This window comes from Pomacea canaliculata, linkage group LG8 (assembly GCF_003073045.1).
Source record: "Pomacea canaliculata isolate SZHN2017 linkage group LG8, ASM307304v1, whole genome shotgun sequence".
In the NCBI taxonomy this organism is placed as follows: domain Eukaryota; kingdom Metazoa; phylum Mollusca; class Gastropoda; order Architaenioglossa; family Ampullariidae; genus Pomacea; species Pomacea canaliculata.
The window spans coordinates 3,403,538-3,423,297 of NC_037597.1; the positions used below are offsets into that span (position 1 = coordinate 3,403,538).

The 19,760-nt window shown below is 37.0% G+C and overlaps 1 protein-coding gene across 1 annotated transcript; it reads left to right on the plus strand.

Annotated features, from left to right (window-relative positions):
• The first annotated feature begins 222 nt into the window (after positions 1-222).
• Positions 223-19,685, plus strand: LOC112570296 (bifunctional glutamate/proline--tRNA ligase-like). The gene is made up of 34 exons (XM_025248678.1): positions 223-378; positions 1,895-1,982; positions 2,403-2,502; positions 3,003-3,159; positions 3,462-3,613; positions 3,799-3,887; positions 4,329-4,455; positions 4,988-5,180; positions 5,293-5,464; positions 5,803-5,927; positions 6,204-6,312; positions 6,567-6,651; positions 6,848-6,907; positions 7,041-7,148; positions 7,400-7,536; positions 7,774-7,828; positions 8,151-8,321; positions 8,736-8,848; positions 9,286-9,430; positions 9,718-9,873; positions 10,225-10,473; positions 10,782-11,024; positions 14,534-14,715; positions 15,261-15,554; positions 15,618-15,627; positions 15,742-15,792; positions 16,075-16,284; positions 16,621-16,773; positions 16,936-17,037; positions 17,562-17,912; positions 18,138-18,311; positions 18,598-18,758; positions 18,842-18,985; positions 19,257-19,685. The coding sequence occupies exons 1-34, from the start codon at positions 336-338 to the stop codon at positions 19,411-19,413; spliced, it is 4,866 nt and encodes a 1,621-aa protein (XP_025104463.1). The 5' UTR covers positions 223-335; the 3' UTR covers positions 19,414-19,685.
• The last annotated feature ends 75 nt before the right edge of the window (positions 19,686-19,760 follow it).

The following is a 19,760-nucleotide window of genomic DNA, read 5'->3' on the forward strand; positions in this document are numbered from 1 at the left end:
TCATCCTGTTTTGTCATACTGGCGTTATAATTACTTTCATCCAAGCACTCAAAATGACCTGCAGTCACACAAGATGATTTCCTGTACATGCAATCCGGTTGCAGAGTCAACAGCAATCGCCTTCATGCAAACATACACAACCTGGCGAAATATCATGCACAAAACACGTGCATGTATTAACTGAGCATTGCATCAACATGCACATGGCAAAAACAAGAACGCTAACTGCCTGATAAGGGACGCTACTCAGAGTTACACTCTCTTTTCATCACTTCCGGTTGTGTGGTATATCAGCTCAAGAAGTACCAAAGGTGCATGTTCAGCTACATCCGACGATGGCACTAGAAGTAAAAATTAGTCAACAAAAGCCAGCATTTGGTAAGTTTCTATCGTGTCAGTTTATACTTCCTGTTGATAGGGTTTCATCACAGCATGTCACTTTTTCCTACTCACTATAACGTCTGCTCATCGGTGCCGGTCTGAATATGGTACTCGTCAGTAGATTTTGTTTTCTTATTAAAGGAAACTTTTTTTTCTTTGATCACATTATTCCCGATTATATTATTTCCTTATTGCCATTTAATGCAATTTCAGTGCAAAGATTCCTCGAATTCCTTATGTCAGTAAGCTTATGCGTGGCTGCTTGTTGTTTAAAGCAATTTGGCAGTTTCAACAGTAGCACCATGATAATAACAGTTGGCTTGTATAGTGCTTTATCCTCCCTTTTGCTCAAGGCGTTTCACAGATGACAGTTGGTGTTACGTGAAACTAATGTGACCTCAGAACAAAATGACTGTATTTCACATCAAAGGTCAGCGTCTACACACAACACGAACACAATCCGCGGGCCAAAAAGACGTGTCACACACGCCGGAATACACTCCATAGCAAATGCAGTTCCAAACAAAACATCCAACAGACGGCACCAGTCACACTGGAACGACGAATTAGCCCCAGTGTACGCAAAGGTTCGCTAATCAACGAAGGTTAAGAGGATATGAAGCTCACTAATCTGCACGGATCGTCGTCTGCTCGCCGAAAAGAAACTGTAGTGCCACCAACATGGAAAAGGCATCACTTTTCACGCGCACAATGGCAGGCCCGTCAAAACGTACACAATCATAAGTCCAACACAAGGAAGACATCAGATAAGACAAAAATTTAAGAGCTCTTCCCCCTCCAGCCAGTTAGACATCACCATGAAATATCTTAAGTCCTTTTAAACTTTTATTACTCTGCAGACATGATGCCCTAACAACTTGTAATCGGTTTTGTGGATTCGAAATAATTAGAACAGAAGCACATTTAAAGGATTAAGCAAAGAGGAATCAACAATGTAAAGATGTAATTGTGCAGTAAATACAAAAAATGCAGTATTTTTGAAACAGAATTGCTTAAATGCAAACATTGCCAATTTACAGAGATTATCAAAGTAAATATCAGAATTAGTTTAGTTGTAACTTTGTAACCTAAGTGTTTTGCAAAGAAAGACCAGATAATATATAAAATTGAAGTTTTGTCAATATTTTGCATGAATAAAAAATGTTTGCTCTAGATGGTCTTAAAGGCTGAACATTTAGCTTTTGGTAGGAAAGAATAGTTTGACCCAGGGAGAGAGGTGAGCATTACATGCTGTACTGGCTATCATAATGATCCGTTCTTCATTGCTTCCATGTGGCCTGACAAGCACCCTTGACCTCCCTCCACTGGATCAAATCTGTTCTTTCATACCAGACAGTAAAAGTTTAGCCTTTGATGCCAACATCATTTCATGGAAAAGAAGATATGGCATCTAAAAGTTTTGATTGGCTATTTGCACTATATTCGATTTTTACATGTGATATTTTATTGCATTTGACATGCTACAATTTATTATGGCCTACTTTTTGTGTAGCGGCACTCCTTACTGCAGAATTTCTTAGAACCAAGAGGACTGGAGTGACATGGACTTTCGACGTGAACAATAGTCTTTCTTTGGACAAGTTAGTTTATTTTTGTCTCCATACTTTACAATCTCTTTTTCTTGTGCTTATAATTGTTTAGGGTTTTAAAACCACTCTGAAGCATCAAGAAAAATTCCTTTAAAAAAGAAAATAAATAATTACTATGCAGCATTTACTGTCTGTGCTTGAAAGTAGAACAATGATAGAAAGAAAATACCTTTTTATTGTCTAGCTTTGTGCTGTTAATGTTGTTTATGAATGTCATATGACTTGACTATTTTGAATACTGTGCAAGTCCAATATTGCACCACTCTTAAAGGTGAAAGATGTGTTGCAAAGTAGCTGTGTTTGTTAATATTTTTTGTAGCACATTCGTATTTGTCTTCATGTACATATTTGTAAAGCACATGTATGCATAATTGTGAAAAGCATGTAATTATCAATTATTTCTATTTACAGGGATGTCACTTTTTCATCATCGGCATCCATAAGTCGTTACCTGTCCAGAGCTTTCCCAGCTACTAATCTACAGGGCAAGGATATCCTGGAAAAGACTGAGGTAGGTTTATTTGTTAACAATTACTAAGATTTCAGCTGCTTGTAATGAAGTAGATGGTATGTTTTATGAAGAAAATAAAGTTGAGCATGCAATCTATGTATATGTTTGTATAACCTATATGATTGCAAGATCATGCAGGTATGGGGGAATGTGAGTAGCAGGCTGCATAGCTTAAGGGAGATAGCTTCAAATATTCCATGTACAGTTGCATAGGTCAGTAAAAGAATAATAAAAAGAAAATAGTGGATTATTGTTTGGGGTTTTTTATGCGTGTTAGGTTGTGACATCTTGGTGCATAAATGTTCTTTTATTCTAAATTATTATTATTAGAACCCAGGGGAGGGTTAAATTTTTGTTAAAATAGTTCTGAGATGTTAGGCTATAATGTGCATAATTATTCTTAGATGATTTTTGTATTTTAAAAAACTTCAATTTTGAGAACATCCTAAAAGCAAATAAGACATTTTTTATTATGGTGGAGAACCATTAATTTTTTGCAGGTTGATCACTGGATTACTTTTGCATTTGGACAACTGTCATGTTCTTCAGAGTTTGCCACTGCTTTAGAGTACCTTGACAGCGTGTTAAAACCTGCAACTTACCTTGTAGGCCATGGTCTGACAATAGCAGATTTCACTGTGTGGGAGGTTCTACATGGTAATTTGTTCATACAAATTTTAGTGTTGTGCCATGTTAAAAACAAAATACAAATTATCTTTGCAGGCAGGGTTTGATGTAAACATAGATGAATTAACTTGGTACATTATAGAATGGGATGAAATGAATAGGATTAATTGTTTTAAGTTTCTTTCCATGAAAATTATGTAATATCTAACTTTGTCAGCAATTTTTTTCAATTCATACACCTAATTTTTTCTCATTTATCTCATAGAAAAAAGTTTAACCTATACCAAGCGGATTTCTCTTTAAATTATTAATTTTTATGTACATTTCAACAGGAAGCGGCCAGTGGCACAAACAGCTGCAAAATTCTCCTCCACAAAATGTTGCACGCTACTACAACTTCCTCTGCACGCAGGTTCCATTTTCTATTGTCCTTGATCAACTTCCCAAGCCTGATGTTAGAGAAACTTCAAAAGCGGCAAACACAGTAAGTTAAAGGATTTTTGTACAGATTGCCTTTCATGTAAATGAGAAGCATCAGGTTGGCAGCTTGAACATTTGACTAGATTTTGATGCAGTTTTAGGTCCATCAAAGGTGATGCCTTATTTGATTGGTTAGAAAATGTTCTGAGGATCATCAGTTACACTTTCACTCTTTGATTTCAATCACAGCAGGTGAAAAAAGATGAAGGGAAGTTTGTGGATCTCCCAGGAGCTGAAGAGGGCAAAGTTATTGTACGTTTTCCACCTGAAGCTAGTGGGTATGTTTCCAATTGTATAATAATATGTTCCATACTAAAAAATCCTTTGATTGGAGTAAGGTTACTTCACAAGTGAGCAGTGTGTGTGTGGCTATATCCAGTTATTTCTTCTACCTGTTAAAATGTTGGGAATATGAGAATTTTTAGCGTGATAAATATATTCATTTATACTCAAATTTTATCAAATTTATTTTCCTTTTTAGAGCTGTCCAATTTATGTAACATTATAACTGGGGTTTGTTATAGCTTTCGGAGTTTTATGCTTTTTAGCCAGCAACAGTATTAAATGCCAAACATTTATTTGTCTTTTCACTTGAATATAAATATTAATGTAAATAAGGACTATAAATAAATTCAACACAAAATTTTTTCAATTAAAAATTTTTTTTTTTAAACTGCTCTTTAGATATATTTTATTGATGTGTTTTACTACCCTTACAGATATCTGCACATTGGTCATGCCAAAGCAGCCTTGCTGAACACCTACTATCGTGACATGTTCAAGGGTACTCTTATTATGCGTTTTGATGATACCAACCCTGCAAAGGAGAATGCTGAATTCGAAAAGGTTGTGATCATCATAACAGCATAAGATAATGTGTATGCTGCATTATTATAGCAGATGTAGATGGGTGCGAGATGGAACAGTAGGAGTGTTTAATGCAGATTTCTTTGTATTGATTATAATGATATCTGAACCAACCTATAGGGTAGTTATGGTATAATTATGTAAAACTGTAGTTTTTATGTTCTCACTTGACCTGGGCTAAATGCTGTGTAATTTTAAGTGCTGTTACATCAATATAATGCATCCAAGAATCATCCAATTACTATAATTGCTATCTAGGCCTAGTATGTTAAAAATTGCAGCAGAATACTAAAGACAATCATTACATTGACGGTAATAACTTCAGTAAGTACACACATTTTTGATACAGTGATACATTTTTCTGTGAGAAAACTTGTCTCAAAATTCATTCTTTTCTCAATAAATTGCTTGGCAAATTACCTTTGAGAAATAGTCAAGATGTTTTGTGAATTTTTGAAGTGATGGCAGACTGATCTTTTATCTAACACTGTATTCTTTGATCTCGGATTAGGTTATCCTTGAAGATCTGAAAATGCTTGGTGTGAACTATGACAAGTATAGCCACACTTCCGACCATTTTGACATCTTGCTAGGATTTTGTGAGCAGCTAATCCGTGAGGGCAAAGCCTATGTTGATGACACAGAACCTGAATTGATGAAAAAAGAGAGAGAAGAGAGGGTGGAGTCAAAGAACAGGAACAACAGTAAGTTGTCAAGTTTGCATTTAGGAAGCAAAAAGACACATATTTATAGTTAACAATTTTCCTGAATAATCACTGCAGATTGTTGCCTTAATGACAGACATTCTGGTTTTAGGCATGGAGAAGAACCTGCTCATGTGGGAGGAAATGAAGAAGGGGAGTGCCGCTGGTCAGAAGAGTTGCGTACGTGCCAAAATAGATATGAACTCCAACAATGGCTGCATGCGGGATCCAACCCTCTACCGCTGCAAAAATGAGGCTCATGTCCGAACTGGTGATAAATACAAGTAAGTTAAGACTTTCTTTGTATTTCAAAGTCTTTTCTTAGATTTTATGTGAAATTCTTCATTAAATCTAGAATTATGTCTACTTAGAATCTGTTCTTACACTTTATTTACACTCTGAAAGTGTAGCTAACAGATTTGTAGATTGTTACTATTTTGCATGAATACTTGAATGTTTATAAATATGACTGCTTGTAAACATGTATGCACTTTTCTGTATAGATTGTTTTGTTCAAGCTGCTTTGAATCTTTTAACGTGTAGCTGTTTTAAAACCATGTACATTCTTGGTTTAATGTTGAGTTTCATACAGTCCTTAAAAGAAGCCATTTCAACTTTGTAGGGTGTACCCTACCTATGACTTTGCTTGCCCGATAGTGGATAGCTTGGAGAACGTGACACATGCTTTGAGAACAACAGAGTACCATGATCGTGATGAGCAGTATTTTTGGATTCTTGATGCCCTGAGTAAGCATGGATCTCCTGAGTACTGCATGCATTTTTTGTGGAATATTTCATAAGTGTAAAATCCTATTTTTCCTAGAGTAGGTTGTGTTTTATAGTGCTCATAAAAGAGCTATTTATTGTTAAGTACTGTTAATTTTTCTTCTTGGTTAGGGCTAGCCTTAGATCTGTTTTCAGAAATTTCTTATTTACTAGTTTACTATGTAGTGTTTAGAGTATTGCAGTTATTATCTGGTGGACAAAATTTCATTTTTAATTTAAATATTTATGGTGACACAGACATGAGAAAGCCATACATCTATGAATACAGCCGTCTGAACCTACAGAACACAGTTCTATCTAAGCGCCACCTCACCTGGTTTGTCAATGAAGGATTGGTGGATGGATGGTGAGTCTTGCTGAAAAAATTGTTAGTGGTGGTCAAGACCAGAACTTATGAAATCAATCTTTCCTCTATGATTGGCTTACTTTTGTGTAAAATTCTTTTAAGGCTACAAAAAAATGAATATTTAATATCAGCATTTGTCTTCAAGTACTAAAATAATCATTACCAGTATAGCAGAATTTACACCCCCTTGGATTATTGATTCATTTTTTAATATAATCTTAAAGCAGTGATTTGTTCTGTTCTTTTTTTCAAAGGGATGATGCTCGCTTTCCTACCGTCAGGGGTGTGTTGAGACGAGGCATGACTGTAGAGGGTCTAAAACAGTTTATTGTTACACAGGTAAGGCATTATTTTAGGTGAATTCTTGGAAATAAACCATCTGACATCCAATGAGTGTCCATTTAGTAACAAAGTACAGTTTTGGGTGTGTGTGTGAATGTTTCATATCTAACAAAAAGTGGTTGATTTATCTTTATTTACTTTATACAAATTTTGGTCAGATCTTCAAAAAATATTTTTCTCTCACTTTCTGAAGGGCTCGTCTCGATCTGTGGTCATGATGGAGTGGGACAAGATATGGGCAGTTAATAAAAAGGTCAGTGCACTCTGCTGTTTAGTTTAGAGGAAAATATGCATGCGCTTGAGATGAGTTCTTTCTTGTTAATGCATCTGTAGACTTGAAGTAAATGAGACAGAAGTTAGAAGATCTTAATCTGTGGTACAGGTGATTGACCCCATTCGTTCCACGATTCACTGCTCTTCTCAAAGAAGAAGTTGTGTTGGTGAATGTTGTAGGAGCCAGACCTGACGTTAAGGAAATTCCCAAACATCCCAAGGTCAGGTTTTACTTCTAGCTTAATGTAATTAAATTTGATGTTTTTTGCTATGTTTTCAAAATTGTTTTACTCTCTTAAAAAAAAACTTTATTTTTTTGTGCACACTTTTTAATGCATTAAATTATTCTGTTCTTTTTGGTTCTGAAAATGAATCAAATGAAAAACTGTTGATTTCCCATTCTAAAATTTAACAACTATTTCTTTGAATTTGAATTTTGTGATAAAAGTTTTATTTTATTTTTTGAAACCAGAACAATGATGTAGGCACAAAGAAAGTGTGGTATGGGCCTAAAGTCTACATAGAGGGAGCAGATGCAGCAGTGCTAGCAGAAGGTGAGGTCGTGACCTTTATTAACTGGGGGAACATCATCATCAGGAAAATCAACAAGTAAGAATACAGTGTACTTTTTTTTCTTAAGTTGTCATAACTTTTTTTTCTGAACGGTGTTTTTTAATATGAATATACCAGAAAGAGAAAACTACCATTAGGAAATTTCAGGTACTCAATTTTTTGTTAAGTTTTTTTCGATATTATGTAAGTTCCATAAAACATTTCCCATTCTTTTGTAGAGCACAGTGACACTTTAAAACTGGCATTGAAATACTGCATGTTTGTGATTTTCAGGGATGCTCAAGGAAAAATCACATCCATTGATGCAGAAACTAATCTTGAAAATACTGTAAGCATTATGATATTATGTTTTTTAAAGTACAATAATAATATGAAGCCATTGCACAATTTCATGTATTTACTAGTACTGTGCTAATTAGCTGTATCCATCATGAATTGCTTTTAAATGTAATTAATACAGTATGCATAACTTAAGGGGGTCATTTATTATTTATCATGCCATTGTAACTAAGAATAGTTCCAGTAATTGTTTTATTTTTAACTTTTTTTTAATAGTGATCATCAACCTATGATTCCTTCTGCTTCTATGACTAAAATTTTGTTAATTGGATGTAAAATGTGTTTTCAAAGTGTTACAAATACTTTCTTAGGACTACAAGAAAACCCAGAAAATTACATGGTTGACAGATGTCGAGGTGGCTGCAGATGCAAATGAGGGGGCTCTCATACCAGCAGTGTGCGTGCAGTTTGATCATATTATTACCAAAGGAGTGCTTGACAAAGATGAAGACTTCAAGAGCTATGTGAATACTGCATCGAAGGTTAGGAATTTTCTCAGCTTATGTTTGGAGCTAAATCCCCTGGGACTTGGTTTATTTGTGTAAGTTTGATGCTTAGAGGCAATTTACACATTGCAATAAACTGCACTTTGTGGGGTGTGCAAGGCTTTGCCAGCTTTGCACTTGGCTCACAGGGGGGCTTGAAGCAAGCTTGGTTGGTTTATTTAGTAGGAAAGTGCGTCCACCTTGCAGTGATTTCGAATACTTGCCTCAGACACAGAATAAAGTCACTAAAAAAATGTTTTCACATGCTTGTACCTTGAATACATTCTGTATATAGTGTCTTGACTACAAAATAAAATGGAAGGAGGGATTCCTGTGATGAGTGCCATTGAGAATCCTGTAAAATCCTCTCATGATGACATTTTGTAACCTTTAGTAACCTAATTGTTACAGAAAGAACAAGAGATGCTTGGCGACCCATCTTTGGCGACATTGAAGAAAGGGGAGATCATCCAGCTTCAGCGGAGGGGCTACTTCATCTGCGATCAGCCATATCAGCCAGCCAGGTAGGCTGCATTTCAGATTTTATACGCTTTTACTTTTTTAAGATAGCTCCAAAATAGAATTGGAATGGAATGTGTGTTTTTATTAATTGTTAATACTCCTGAAAAGCATCAAAGCTCTACATGAAATGAGCTGTTATTTCTATTCTTTTTATCTTTGTCATTTTCTTCTTATATTTCTCAACATTGTCAGAGAAGAAACAGTCCATATAATGGTAGTTACTTAAATCGTTTGTTGATGAGTTCACTCTTTTATAACTTAAGAAAATAAAGATTTCAGCAGTTGCATGTGTAAAAAGTTATTTTTAATTTACCAGGCTTGCATGTCTGTTAAAACACATGATGATGTTTTATAGCTATTAGCATACTATCATGTAAAATTTTAGAATTTTCAATTTTGTGTCCAAAGGTCAATTATATTTTTGGATGCTTGTTTCCAGTCCATACACTGGAAGAGCAAGTCCATGTGTGCTGTTTAATGTACCTGATGGACACCAGAAGGAGATGCCTACTGCAGGTTCCAAGCATAAGCAGCAGGAGGTGGAGAGCAGCAAAAAGAAAACAGACCAAGGCAGTGCCAAGGAGGTCGGTAAAAGCAGTTGTTTCATGAGAGAGATGATATGAAAGGTTGTGTTTGCCTTTTTAACAAATTTTATGAATGGAAGAATCATTGAATGTATGGGATCACATCTCTGGACACCAGTCCCAGCTGAACAAACACTTTTTGGTTTTATACTTTACCTTTTAACTGATGCTCTCAAACTTTACTTTGATGTGGTCTAGCACATTATCTTGGCTTTGAAATAAAGAAGTCGTGGATAGGTAGCCAAAGAGAGGAGATCAGAACTTTCACTAAAATGTCAATCTTGCAGAAGGCTCAAAACAAGAAAGGAAAAGCGGCAGAGAAATCGCCACTAGAGGAGCAGCCGCCAGAGAAAGTTGGATCAGTAGCAGTGGCTGAGCTGGATAGTCGCATTCGTTCTCAGGGAGATAAAGTCCGCCAGCTAAAGACTGACAAAGCACCAAAGGTAACTTGAACACACTTCTTTTTTACAGATGATTAAATTGTGGGCATGACGTGCAGACTCAAGAGTGCAGTGATTCCATTTTCACTGCAGTAGATTGGAATGCGTCTTGATATACTTTCCTACAGACAGAATTTGACAGTTTATTCATCTTGTCTACAGTCAAATTTTTATTTTTTAAAGAAAACCAGCATCAGTCAGGAAAAACTTGAAAAGTCAGTATATTTCATGACTTTAGAATAATTTCTCCTGCTGATTTGACTATCGTCATTTGCTCTGGCATCATCATCCTCTTACAGTGTCAAGAAAGCAGATTACATTTTGAAACAGGAATGTTTTCTTCCTTTCTACCAGTCTGATGTAGATGCTGAAGTTCAGAATCTTCTGGCTTTAAAGAAGCAGTACAAAGAAGCTACTGGAAAGGAGTGGTCTTTGCCAAAGACCAATTCAGAGCCAATGAAGACTACAGTGTCCACGGAGGTAAAAATGACAGCCCAGCAGGTCTCACTGGCCGCGAATACACCAACGATCAATGAGCTTGATAACAAGATTCGTACTCAAGGAGACAAAGTTCGACAGCTGAAAGCAGACAAGGCTCCAAAGGTAGAAGAATTTTTATTTAATTTTAACTTCGACCTGTACATCTTGTCTCCGAAGTCACAGCAATCCGTCACCCAATATTGCATAAAGGCATCAAAGTTTTTATTGGGTTGCCACGTTTTCAAGAATAATTATATTTACTTGATGGGGAATTTACAACAAATTTTTTTTTCCTGTGTACAGTCTGTGTAGTTTTTTGTTTTGATTGATAGATATTTTTAATGGATAGAATCTTCTATACAGTCAGGATACTAAAATATCTTATATATCTTTTGATTTTAAAACAGGATTGGCTTTTTATCTTTTCATAGTCTGAAGTAGATGCTGAAGTTCAAAACCTTCTGGTATTAAAGAAGCAGTACAAAGAAGCTGCTGGAAAAGAATGGTCCTTGCCAAAGGCTAACACGGAGCCAGCAAAGGCTCCAGCTGAGGTGAAGAAGGCAGCTCAGCAGGTCTCGCAGGTAACAAATACATCAGCTTCCAATGAACTTGACAACGAGATTCGCGTACAAGGAGACAGAATTTGGCAGCTCAAGGCAGATAAGGCTCCCAAGGTAGGAAGCAGTTTGATATATTATGTGTGTTATGCTCATGTTATGTTTGTATATGTGGTTGTGCTTGTGAGCAAAAGAAAAATTTCTGTCTTGGACATCCTCAGACAGTAAACTTTGATTTGATATTCATCTTGATCTCTTCAAATCCACAGCCACACATATGTATTTCAGTAATCAGCCTATCTTTGAGAAAAGCCTGACTGAAGTGTTCATTGGGCTGTCAAAGTTATTCCCAATAAGTATTTTGCCCTTGACAAGTAGTTAGACATTTGTTTTTATTCACTGAAACCACTTTAATCTGATATGAACAAAATACAACAGATACCCTTTTGTTACAGGAAATCCACAGAATTATAGTTATTTCTATTATGGCTAAAAACAGTTACAGGGGAATTGTCTTTTAAGCATTTCTTACATTACTTCTTGGTATTTTTAGTATATTTTGCATTCTTGTTGTCTTCAGTATTTACTTTTCTATCAGATTTCTTGTATGCACAGTTTGATAGAAGTAGATTGTAAACAGATGACATTGATGCAAGATTTATATCAACTGGCTGTAAAATACAATAAATCCTGTACTCTGTAACTTCAGTTAATTAATTGTTTTGTTTGCACCAACATGACAGTACAAGCAGGCAGAAGGCATGGTTTTTCCACCTTCTCTCTCACTCTCTTAAAAAAGGACATTTCACCAAAAAAATCAAAAAGTTTAAAAACTTTGCAGCTAGAGCCTTGAGATTCCAGGCATAAAAGCACAAGTGCTGTTTACAGAGCACTTCCTCTGCAACAAAACAGAATTGACAGATTTTTATCTTCATGAACCCACCTAATCTTTACTTGTGGTTACTATAATATTACCAAACATTTAAAAGCCCAAAAACACTAGAACTTTGTTGCACTTAGAACATTTGGCATCTCATAATACTCTTGAAGGTTTATAAACAGCTGCTTTTCATTTCATCTGAAAAGTAAGATCATACTTGCTTAAGTCTTAATAGCAGTGTTGGTAAGAATGAATGTGCTGTTAACAAGTGCTGATGCTCTCTTAAAGTTGAATAAAGTTGTTTTTTCCAGATAATGTGAATCAAAATTATATTCTGGAAAGATTATAGGCTAGTCATCCTAGAGGTAAATAAGTTTCATGGATAAAGGAACTGACATTTTGTTTTATCCTCCAGCAATATCAATTTCTAATGGCCTTCAAGCAAGATCCCTACTGGGAGATGGTAGTGGATTGCTTATGCAACTAAGTGTAAACATGGCCCAATCTGGAGAAAAGGGAATGTTGGTTACACAAAATCTTGCACCCCCTGTTAATTCCCCAAAGAATGAATTCCCCTTTCCCCTCACAGGCAGTCCGGTGGCGGAACGGTTAGCGTCTGTCACCAATACAGTGAAGGTTGGCTGTCCTCGGTTCAACTCTCATCTCGGGCACGCTGTTCTTGCTCTGCACGTGGCTTACAGGTTTACAGGGCTGACTGCCTTGCTCTGATATAGCCATAGTTGCTGGCACGGCGTAAAACACCAATCTCACCCCTGCTCCCCTCACTCACACACACACATAGACAGTTTATAAGGCTGCTGACTACCAGCTAGCCTCCCCACCAAGTTTCATCATATGCGAAGCAAAACCAAGCCTGCTGCTATAGATGGTAGTAGCTTGCATGAGAAGATAAATAATAATAATAGATTTGTCAATTATTTAGCACATAATCATGCTCTTGAAGGAGCATGCTCTCAGCACTTAAGACTAGTAGGAAATATGGACAGAATATGAAAGATAGAAGAAGAAACAAATATGTGGACAAGAGATAAACAGAAGACATAAAGAGAAATCAGGGAACAAGTAGTAAGGATGATGGGTGTCATAAATCTGCAGAGAAAAATGACCAGGCAGACTAGTCAATTGGCTATAATCAAAACTAGTGACAACTATTTTGATTGGTGTAAAGAGTAATGTTCATGGAACATATGTTGATGTACTTAACTGTGACAACCGTTATATATAAACTGTTTAATGTAAGTCGGTTGCAGGCAAAATTAATGAAGGAAAGAATCAGATAGCAATGTTTCTGTCCAGGCATGCATTAGTTTTCAAGTCAATCGGTGTTTCAGCTACATATTCTGTGCCGTGTGGGTCTGTTATGTATCAGTGACATAGGTAAAAGGGCTTTAGCTGCATTCATTGTCCATAGCATACTCTCATTGTCATTGTAGATAACTAGTGAAGGGCAAAAATTGAGACTGAGAGGAAATCTGATCATGCATTTCAGCTGCATGGATCCCACCTTGACATATGTGTGAAAGCACCCCATTCCCATGCTTGAAGCAGGGTTCTTTAGCATATATTGATTAAAATACAAAACACAGTTAAGATGCTTAAATTTATGAAGTTAATGTTTTAACTGAAATCTTCCAAAAACAAAGTAGGTACACATAGAGACCTTACCTATTTTCTCACTTATTGTGTATGTTTTAGGAAAGAACTCTGAGAGATATTGCAGACATATAACACTTTCAGTTGCATGTTTTATTTGTATTTTATTTAAAGTGGCTTAAGGAAATCAATTTTCTAGTTGATGTGTATAAAGGGAAATAAAGTGTACTGGCCCGCTCAGAAGAGAAAGTAGCGCAGCGTATCGGAGAATTGGACAAGCCATTGTACGTCGTGGTTACGACAGTTGTTGGGATACAGAACACACCAGTGTGTGTGTTTTTGTTTTGTTTTTGTAAACTTAAACAGTGTTTAGCAATATTCTGTGTTTTTGAGTTGAAAAAAATGGAGGGAAATCTGTAGTTTCCGATGATGGACGCGTATACGAAGTGCGTCTTCATACTTCAGGCTAGCTCAGCGTGACGTGGTGTCGGGGAGGGGAGAGTAGGGGAGGTGTGGTGTCGGGTGGTGTTTTCAAACTTGCCAGGCTGGCAGGTTGCCCCAAGCAAAGTATCCACGTGTATTGTGATGTAGATTACCTGTACACTTGATGGCCCTTGCGTGTGAGCAGAGTGTCATTACAGATAACGTTTACAGCAGTAAACGAGCGTTGGCAGTGTCGTTGGCTCTTTACACGTTGCCGCGAACTTGTACACACGTCCGTGACGTTACCGTAGTCGAATGACGCAATGTTAGGTAATCAACTTAGCCATTTAAGTGTATCCAAGACCGTAAATAAACTAAACATTTCTTTTAATTCGGTTTGATATTTTATTACTCGCTATAATTTGTTGATTATAAGGTTAACATTAAGAAGGAAGAGAAACGAAATGATTTGTATGAAAACCTCTTCATAGGTTCTTGCCCTGACTATTCGTAGTTTGCTACGCTTCAGTGGATATGTGAAATTACCTGCTTTGTGCAAATATTTTCTACAAACTATACTAGTGTTGGCGACTATTTTTGCCATGAATTTCTTGTTGCCGTCGATAATTGAAATTCCCGTGTGCGTATGTTTTTAGTTCTGTCTTACATTTAGTATGTTTTGACATATCTGTATATGTGTTGATCACAGTCTAAAATAGACCAGGAAGTGCAACAACTGCTTGGTCTTAAGAAACAGTACAAAGAGGCAACAGGAAAGGACTGGGCGCCATCTAAAGAAGCACCTACCACAGAAAAAGACACAGGTGTGCAGGTAAAGCAAGGCAACAAAAAGGGAAATAAAGGAAAAGAGGAGAGAGTATGCCTGGTGTAGCAGGAAAGGCAGACCCAGAGTCTGCAGAGGCCTTGGCGCTGAAAGCAGAAGTTGACACCCAGGGCAACAAAGTCCGGCAGCTGAAATCTAGCAGCAATAACAAGGTGGGAAATTAATATTTATATCCATGATCATTTAGACCACCTTCGTATGATTTATATTTATTCTTCATTTAAAGGGTGTTTTGGTGGGGGATTGCATCAAAACTTGCTGACAAACTTTCCCATTCAGTCTTCAGGAGAGCATACAAGCTTTTACCCTTCCTTTTTTTTTTAAAAAAAAAAAATCGCTTCACCCTCAATATGTTAACTTATGTTGTGACAGTTGTATGTTTTTGTAAAGATTGGTACTTTGTCAATAATAGCTGTCATTTATTTAAATATCAGCAAGGTGCTTTTTTATTTTCAGTTAAAATTTTTCTTCCTTAACTCTATTTATCAAACAAGTGAAAACACAAATGAGTTTTGTGGATGCAACTCTCGTTTTTTTTTCAGTTGAAGTTTTATGTGTATTAATAATTGATAATTCACTGTGTGCCAACTAGCTACACCACAATAGTTTCACATTCATTCGTCTTCCCACAGGAGGAATTAGACCAGGCTTTGCAGAAGCTTTTGGAATTAAAAGCACGATACAAGGACTTGACTGGAGTGGATCTAACTGGTGGTGCCAAGCGAGACAAGAAATCAGGGGGAGGTAGTGCTGCAGATGGCGAAAAAGGCAAAGGGGGTGCAAAGCAAAAGGAAGCAAGCAAGAAGAAAGGGGCAGGTGACTCAGTTGATGCCAAGGAGAGCAAGGATGAGGGAGCTTCTGTCAGGGAGGTCAAGAAAGTCACAAGGTGAAAAAGAAACTTTTACCAGATATCTTATAATACTGTTAAGTAGTTAAACCCTACTTTTAGGTGGAGCAGGGTTGTCACTAAATTTTTGCCCAAGTGCTAAAGTACCTGGAAAGAAGTCTTTATTTTAAAAAAATGTATGCATGATGTAACAATTGTGATTTGTGACCCAAAGCTCTTTGTGTAGGTTGGGCATGGAGCCAGAAAAGAAGAAAACTTAGCAGATTGGTACTCTCAGGTGAGTGTAGACTAAAAGAAGGCCTTTGGATAGTAGTTTAAAAGTTTTGAAAAAATTATTATGAAACGTTTTGAATATCACAGCTGCCTCATTAACATAACTCTTCTTCGCCTAGACTTTTTACATGCTGATATTTACATAGTTTAAAGTGTTAGAGATGAGGAAAATGTCATTAGTTTTATTTCAATAAATGTTTCTCATTTATATACCAGTTCAAGAAGAAATATAAACTAGATTGAAATTGGTCTTGAGTATTGAACAGTCTAATATTCTAAATTGCAGATTATCACAAAATCTGAGTTGATCGAATATTATGATGTGAGTGGCTGTTACATCTTGCGCCCTTGGGCCTACTCAATCTGGGAGAGCATCAAGGAATTCTTTGACAGGGAAATCAAGAAGCTGGGAGTTGAGAATTGTTACTTCCCAATGTTTGTCTCTCATTCAGCGCTGGAGAAGGAAAAAACTCATATCGCTGATTTTGCTCCAGAGGTGAGACTTGTTTCTAAAGCAGTTTGGTGGAAGCAAAGGAAGGCTTTGTTGTTTATTTGTATCCACTAGGAACACCTTTTTTTTTTTCACATCCTGCAAATTGTCAGTAAATTAAACTAAAAGTACAAAGGAAATTCTGCTCCCAAGAAGTACCAAAAAACATTTTAAGCTATAATAAAGTCGTAGACAACAACAAAAAAAAAAAAACATTCGTCCATACTTAGCTGTACCTCTGAGGAAAAACTTTTGCAAGTATTTAGTTTTCATTTTTGTTTTTTGTACTTTCAAGCTCAGACATGTAAAGCATTGGTGAGACTTACATATTTCTTGTCATAGGTTGCTTGGGTGACGAGATCAGGACAGTCAGAGCTTGCTGAGCCCATTGCCATTCGCCCAACCAGTGAGACAGTCATGTACCCATCTTTTGCCAAGTGGATAAAATCCCACCGAGACCTCCCACTGCGCCTCAACCAATGGTGCAACGTTGTGGTATGCCATTGCAAGATCTGTTAATTGATCTTTAACTTTTGATTTTGATGTGACATGTGTTGTTAAGAAAGCTTCAGGGTTACAGATGTTATCTTTTAAGGGCCTTTACTCAATTCTCAATACTTCTCCTCAAAGGCTCACATTTTCTTATTTTGTCATCAGAGGTGGGAATTCAAACATCCACAACCTTTCCTGCGGACACGTGAATTTCTATGGCAGGAAGGTCACACCGCATGGGCTACTCAAGAGTCTGCAGTGGAGGAGGTAATAACTTTCTGTTTACAAGGAGCTAGATTTTACTTAATAATTCAGAGGTTATTCTAGGATTTCAAAAAGTAGGTGGGGGGGGGAGCCAGGGGCCTTCTCAGTGGGTGGGAAAAGGGGGTCCCTTTTAAATGAAATAGGGACCCATTGCAACACATTTTGATTTCTTTTTCTTGTAGATAAATATATATACATTTATGACACAACAGAATATTATACAGTCCATAATTACTAATCACATCAGATTTTTTTTTCTTTTCAATCATTGGCATCAGTTCTGTTTGGTCAGTTAGCCAGCAGAAAGAATGCCAAAATTTATTGTGGAGTGCTGCACCTTATGTTCAAACGTGTGCCACTTACCATATCTTTGTAGACACGTGCATGCACTGTTAAAATATGTATCCCTAGGCAAAATTTTGCACGAATCTCATAAGGCACCAAAAGAAAGGGTATTTTCATTACCTCGTTTCTAAGACAGTGCTTTTTTAAAAAGTAATAGTTTTCAACTTTGTGCCTTTTCAAAGGTATATGCCATCTTGGAACTGTATGCAAGAGTTTATGAGGAGCTTCTTGCCATTCCCGTTGTAAGAGGCCGCAAGACAGAAAAGGAAAAGTTTGCAGGTGGTGACTTTACCACCACTGTGGAGGTCTACATCTCAGCCAGTGGCCGTGCCATTCAGGGTGCTACCTCACACCACCTAGGCCAAAACTTTTCCAAGATGTTTGAGATTGTTTTTGAGGATCCAGAAACACAGCAGAAGCAGTATGCATACCAGAACTCCTGGGGTCTGACAACGCGTACTATTGGAGTGATGACCATGGTACATGGGGATAACAATGGGCTCATCCTACCCCCTCGAGTTGCATGCTTGCAGGTACTTCTAACCTTTGTCCTTAGCTATCAGCAGTGCTGCTAATAAGCATGAAATTAGTACTTAACAGTAATTGCTTGTCATTATCCAGTAATAACTGGAACGAAACTGCAAGCATTTAACGTGATATTGCAGAGTGATGGTATTCCCCGTTTTGAAATAACACTGAACAAAACCTTGATATAAGGGGTTAGGTAGTAATGAGAAGTATTGCTTTTTAATCTGCAGGTGGTGATTGTACCATGTGGAGTAACAACATCACTAACAGAAGAAGAGACTAAGGCATTGTACCAAAGGTGTGAGGAAATTGCTGCAACACTCAAGGAAAACAACATCCGAGCACAAGCTGATATACGAGACAATTATTCTCCAGGATGGAAATTTAATCACTGGGAGCTGAAGGCAAGCTGATGTTACTTTTATTTTTTTTTTAACTAGTACCCAAGCATTTAAGTCTGTCCCAAAATGCTTTGTCCTTATATTTTTTACAACAAAAGAGAGCCCTATGAGAATTAACAGGTCAACACAAACTTGTAAGGGAGGAGTGCACATTTTCAGATGATTCCCTAATTGTTACTTTTCTCAATGATGCTGTTCTCAGTAACATGCTTGTACATTACAGGTGACATGATGAAATTTCTAGGCAAAAACACATACTTTATACAACAACGAAACCTTTTCCTTTTAGGGTGTTCCATTGCGATTGGAGCTGGGACCACGTGACATGAAGAACAAACAAGTGGTGTTCGTTCGCCGTGACACTGGTGCCAAGTCAACAGTGTCTGATGCTGGCCTGGTGAAACAGATTTCAGAAACTCTGGAAAGTATACAAGAGAATCTGTATAAAAAGTAAGGGCATTTCATTCTTTATTTATTTAGCAAGTGTGTAGTCTAATAAACATGTTACTATACAGGTGATTTTTAAAATGCAGGGCAGAAGCAGAGCTGAAGGACTGCCTAGCTGTGTCAAATGATTGGAATCAGTTCTGTCAATCATTGGACCAAAAGAAGCTCATCCAGGCTCCATTCTGTGGAGAAATTTCATGTGAAGATGCTATCAAGAAAGACAGTGCAAGGTATGGATGACTTTTTTGTGGTACCACTGTATTGCAAACATCCATCAGCATAGCTAGTCTTTTTTCACAGGAAGCCAAACCTTCCTGCACAAACCCCTGATATGCATGTTATCAGGTACCTTAACGTCAATGATGAAAAAGTGCAGTACAAAATGCACTTGGTATATTTATTTTCTTTCAGTGTCTCAGAATTTTAGGCTTTCCTATATTTTATTCTTTACAGATGTGGTAAGTCTTATAGTTAATTCACATTTGTGCCCTTGTATCACAGGGATGTGGTGGTAGAGGAAGGGGCACCAGCAATGGGTGCTAAAGGCCTGTGCATTCCATTCAAACAACCAGCAGAACTTGTTCATGGAGCATTGTGTATACACCCACAGTGTGGAAAAGCAGCCAAGTACTACACGCTCTTTGGGCGAAGCTATTGATTTAATGTCCATGAAGAAACAATCAGGGTAGTTAACTTGTATGTCTAGCTAATGCTGTTTGATACTGACAATATTCATTGCAATGCTAAAAACTTGAGTGTCTTGCTAATGCTGTCTGCTACTGACAATATTTGTTGCAATGCAAAAAAACTGTAATGTCTGCTAGCTCAATGCTGTCTGCTACTGACAATATTTTCAATATGAATCCTTACAGGCACACCAAGCTGTCACAATATTAACTAGGATTGAATAAAGATTTCATCTTAAGTGTACTGTGTTTTACGGATTTTCTAAATACAACTTACACCAACCAGATGCATCCTTCCACACTTTAAAAACTCGAAAAA

Coding starts and splice junctions, on each gene's coding strand:
- LOC112570296 (XM_025248678.1), top strand. CDS start 336: ATGGCACTAGAAGTAAAAATTAGTCAACAAAAGCCAGCATTTG. Junction 5,928..6,203: donor TTGGATTCTTGATGCCCTGA/GTAAGCATGGAT, acceptor ATGGTGACACAG/ACATGAGAAAGCCATACATC. Junction 17,038..17,561: donor AAGAGTCTGCAGTGGAGGAG/GTAATAACTTTC, acceptor GCCTTTTCAAAG/GTATATGCCATCTTGGAACT.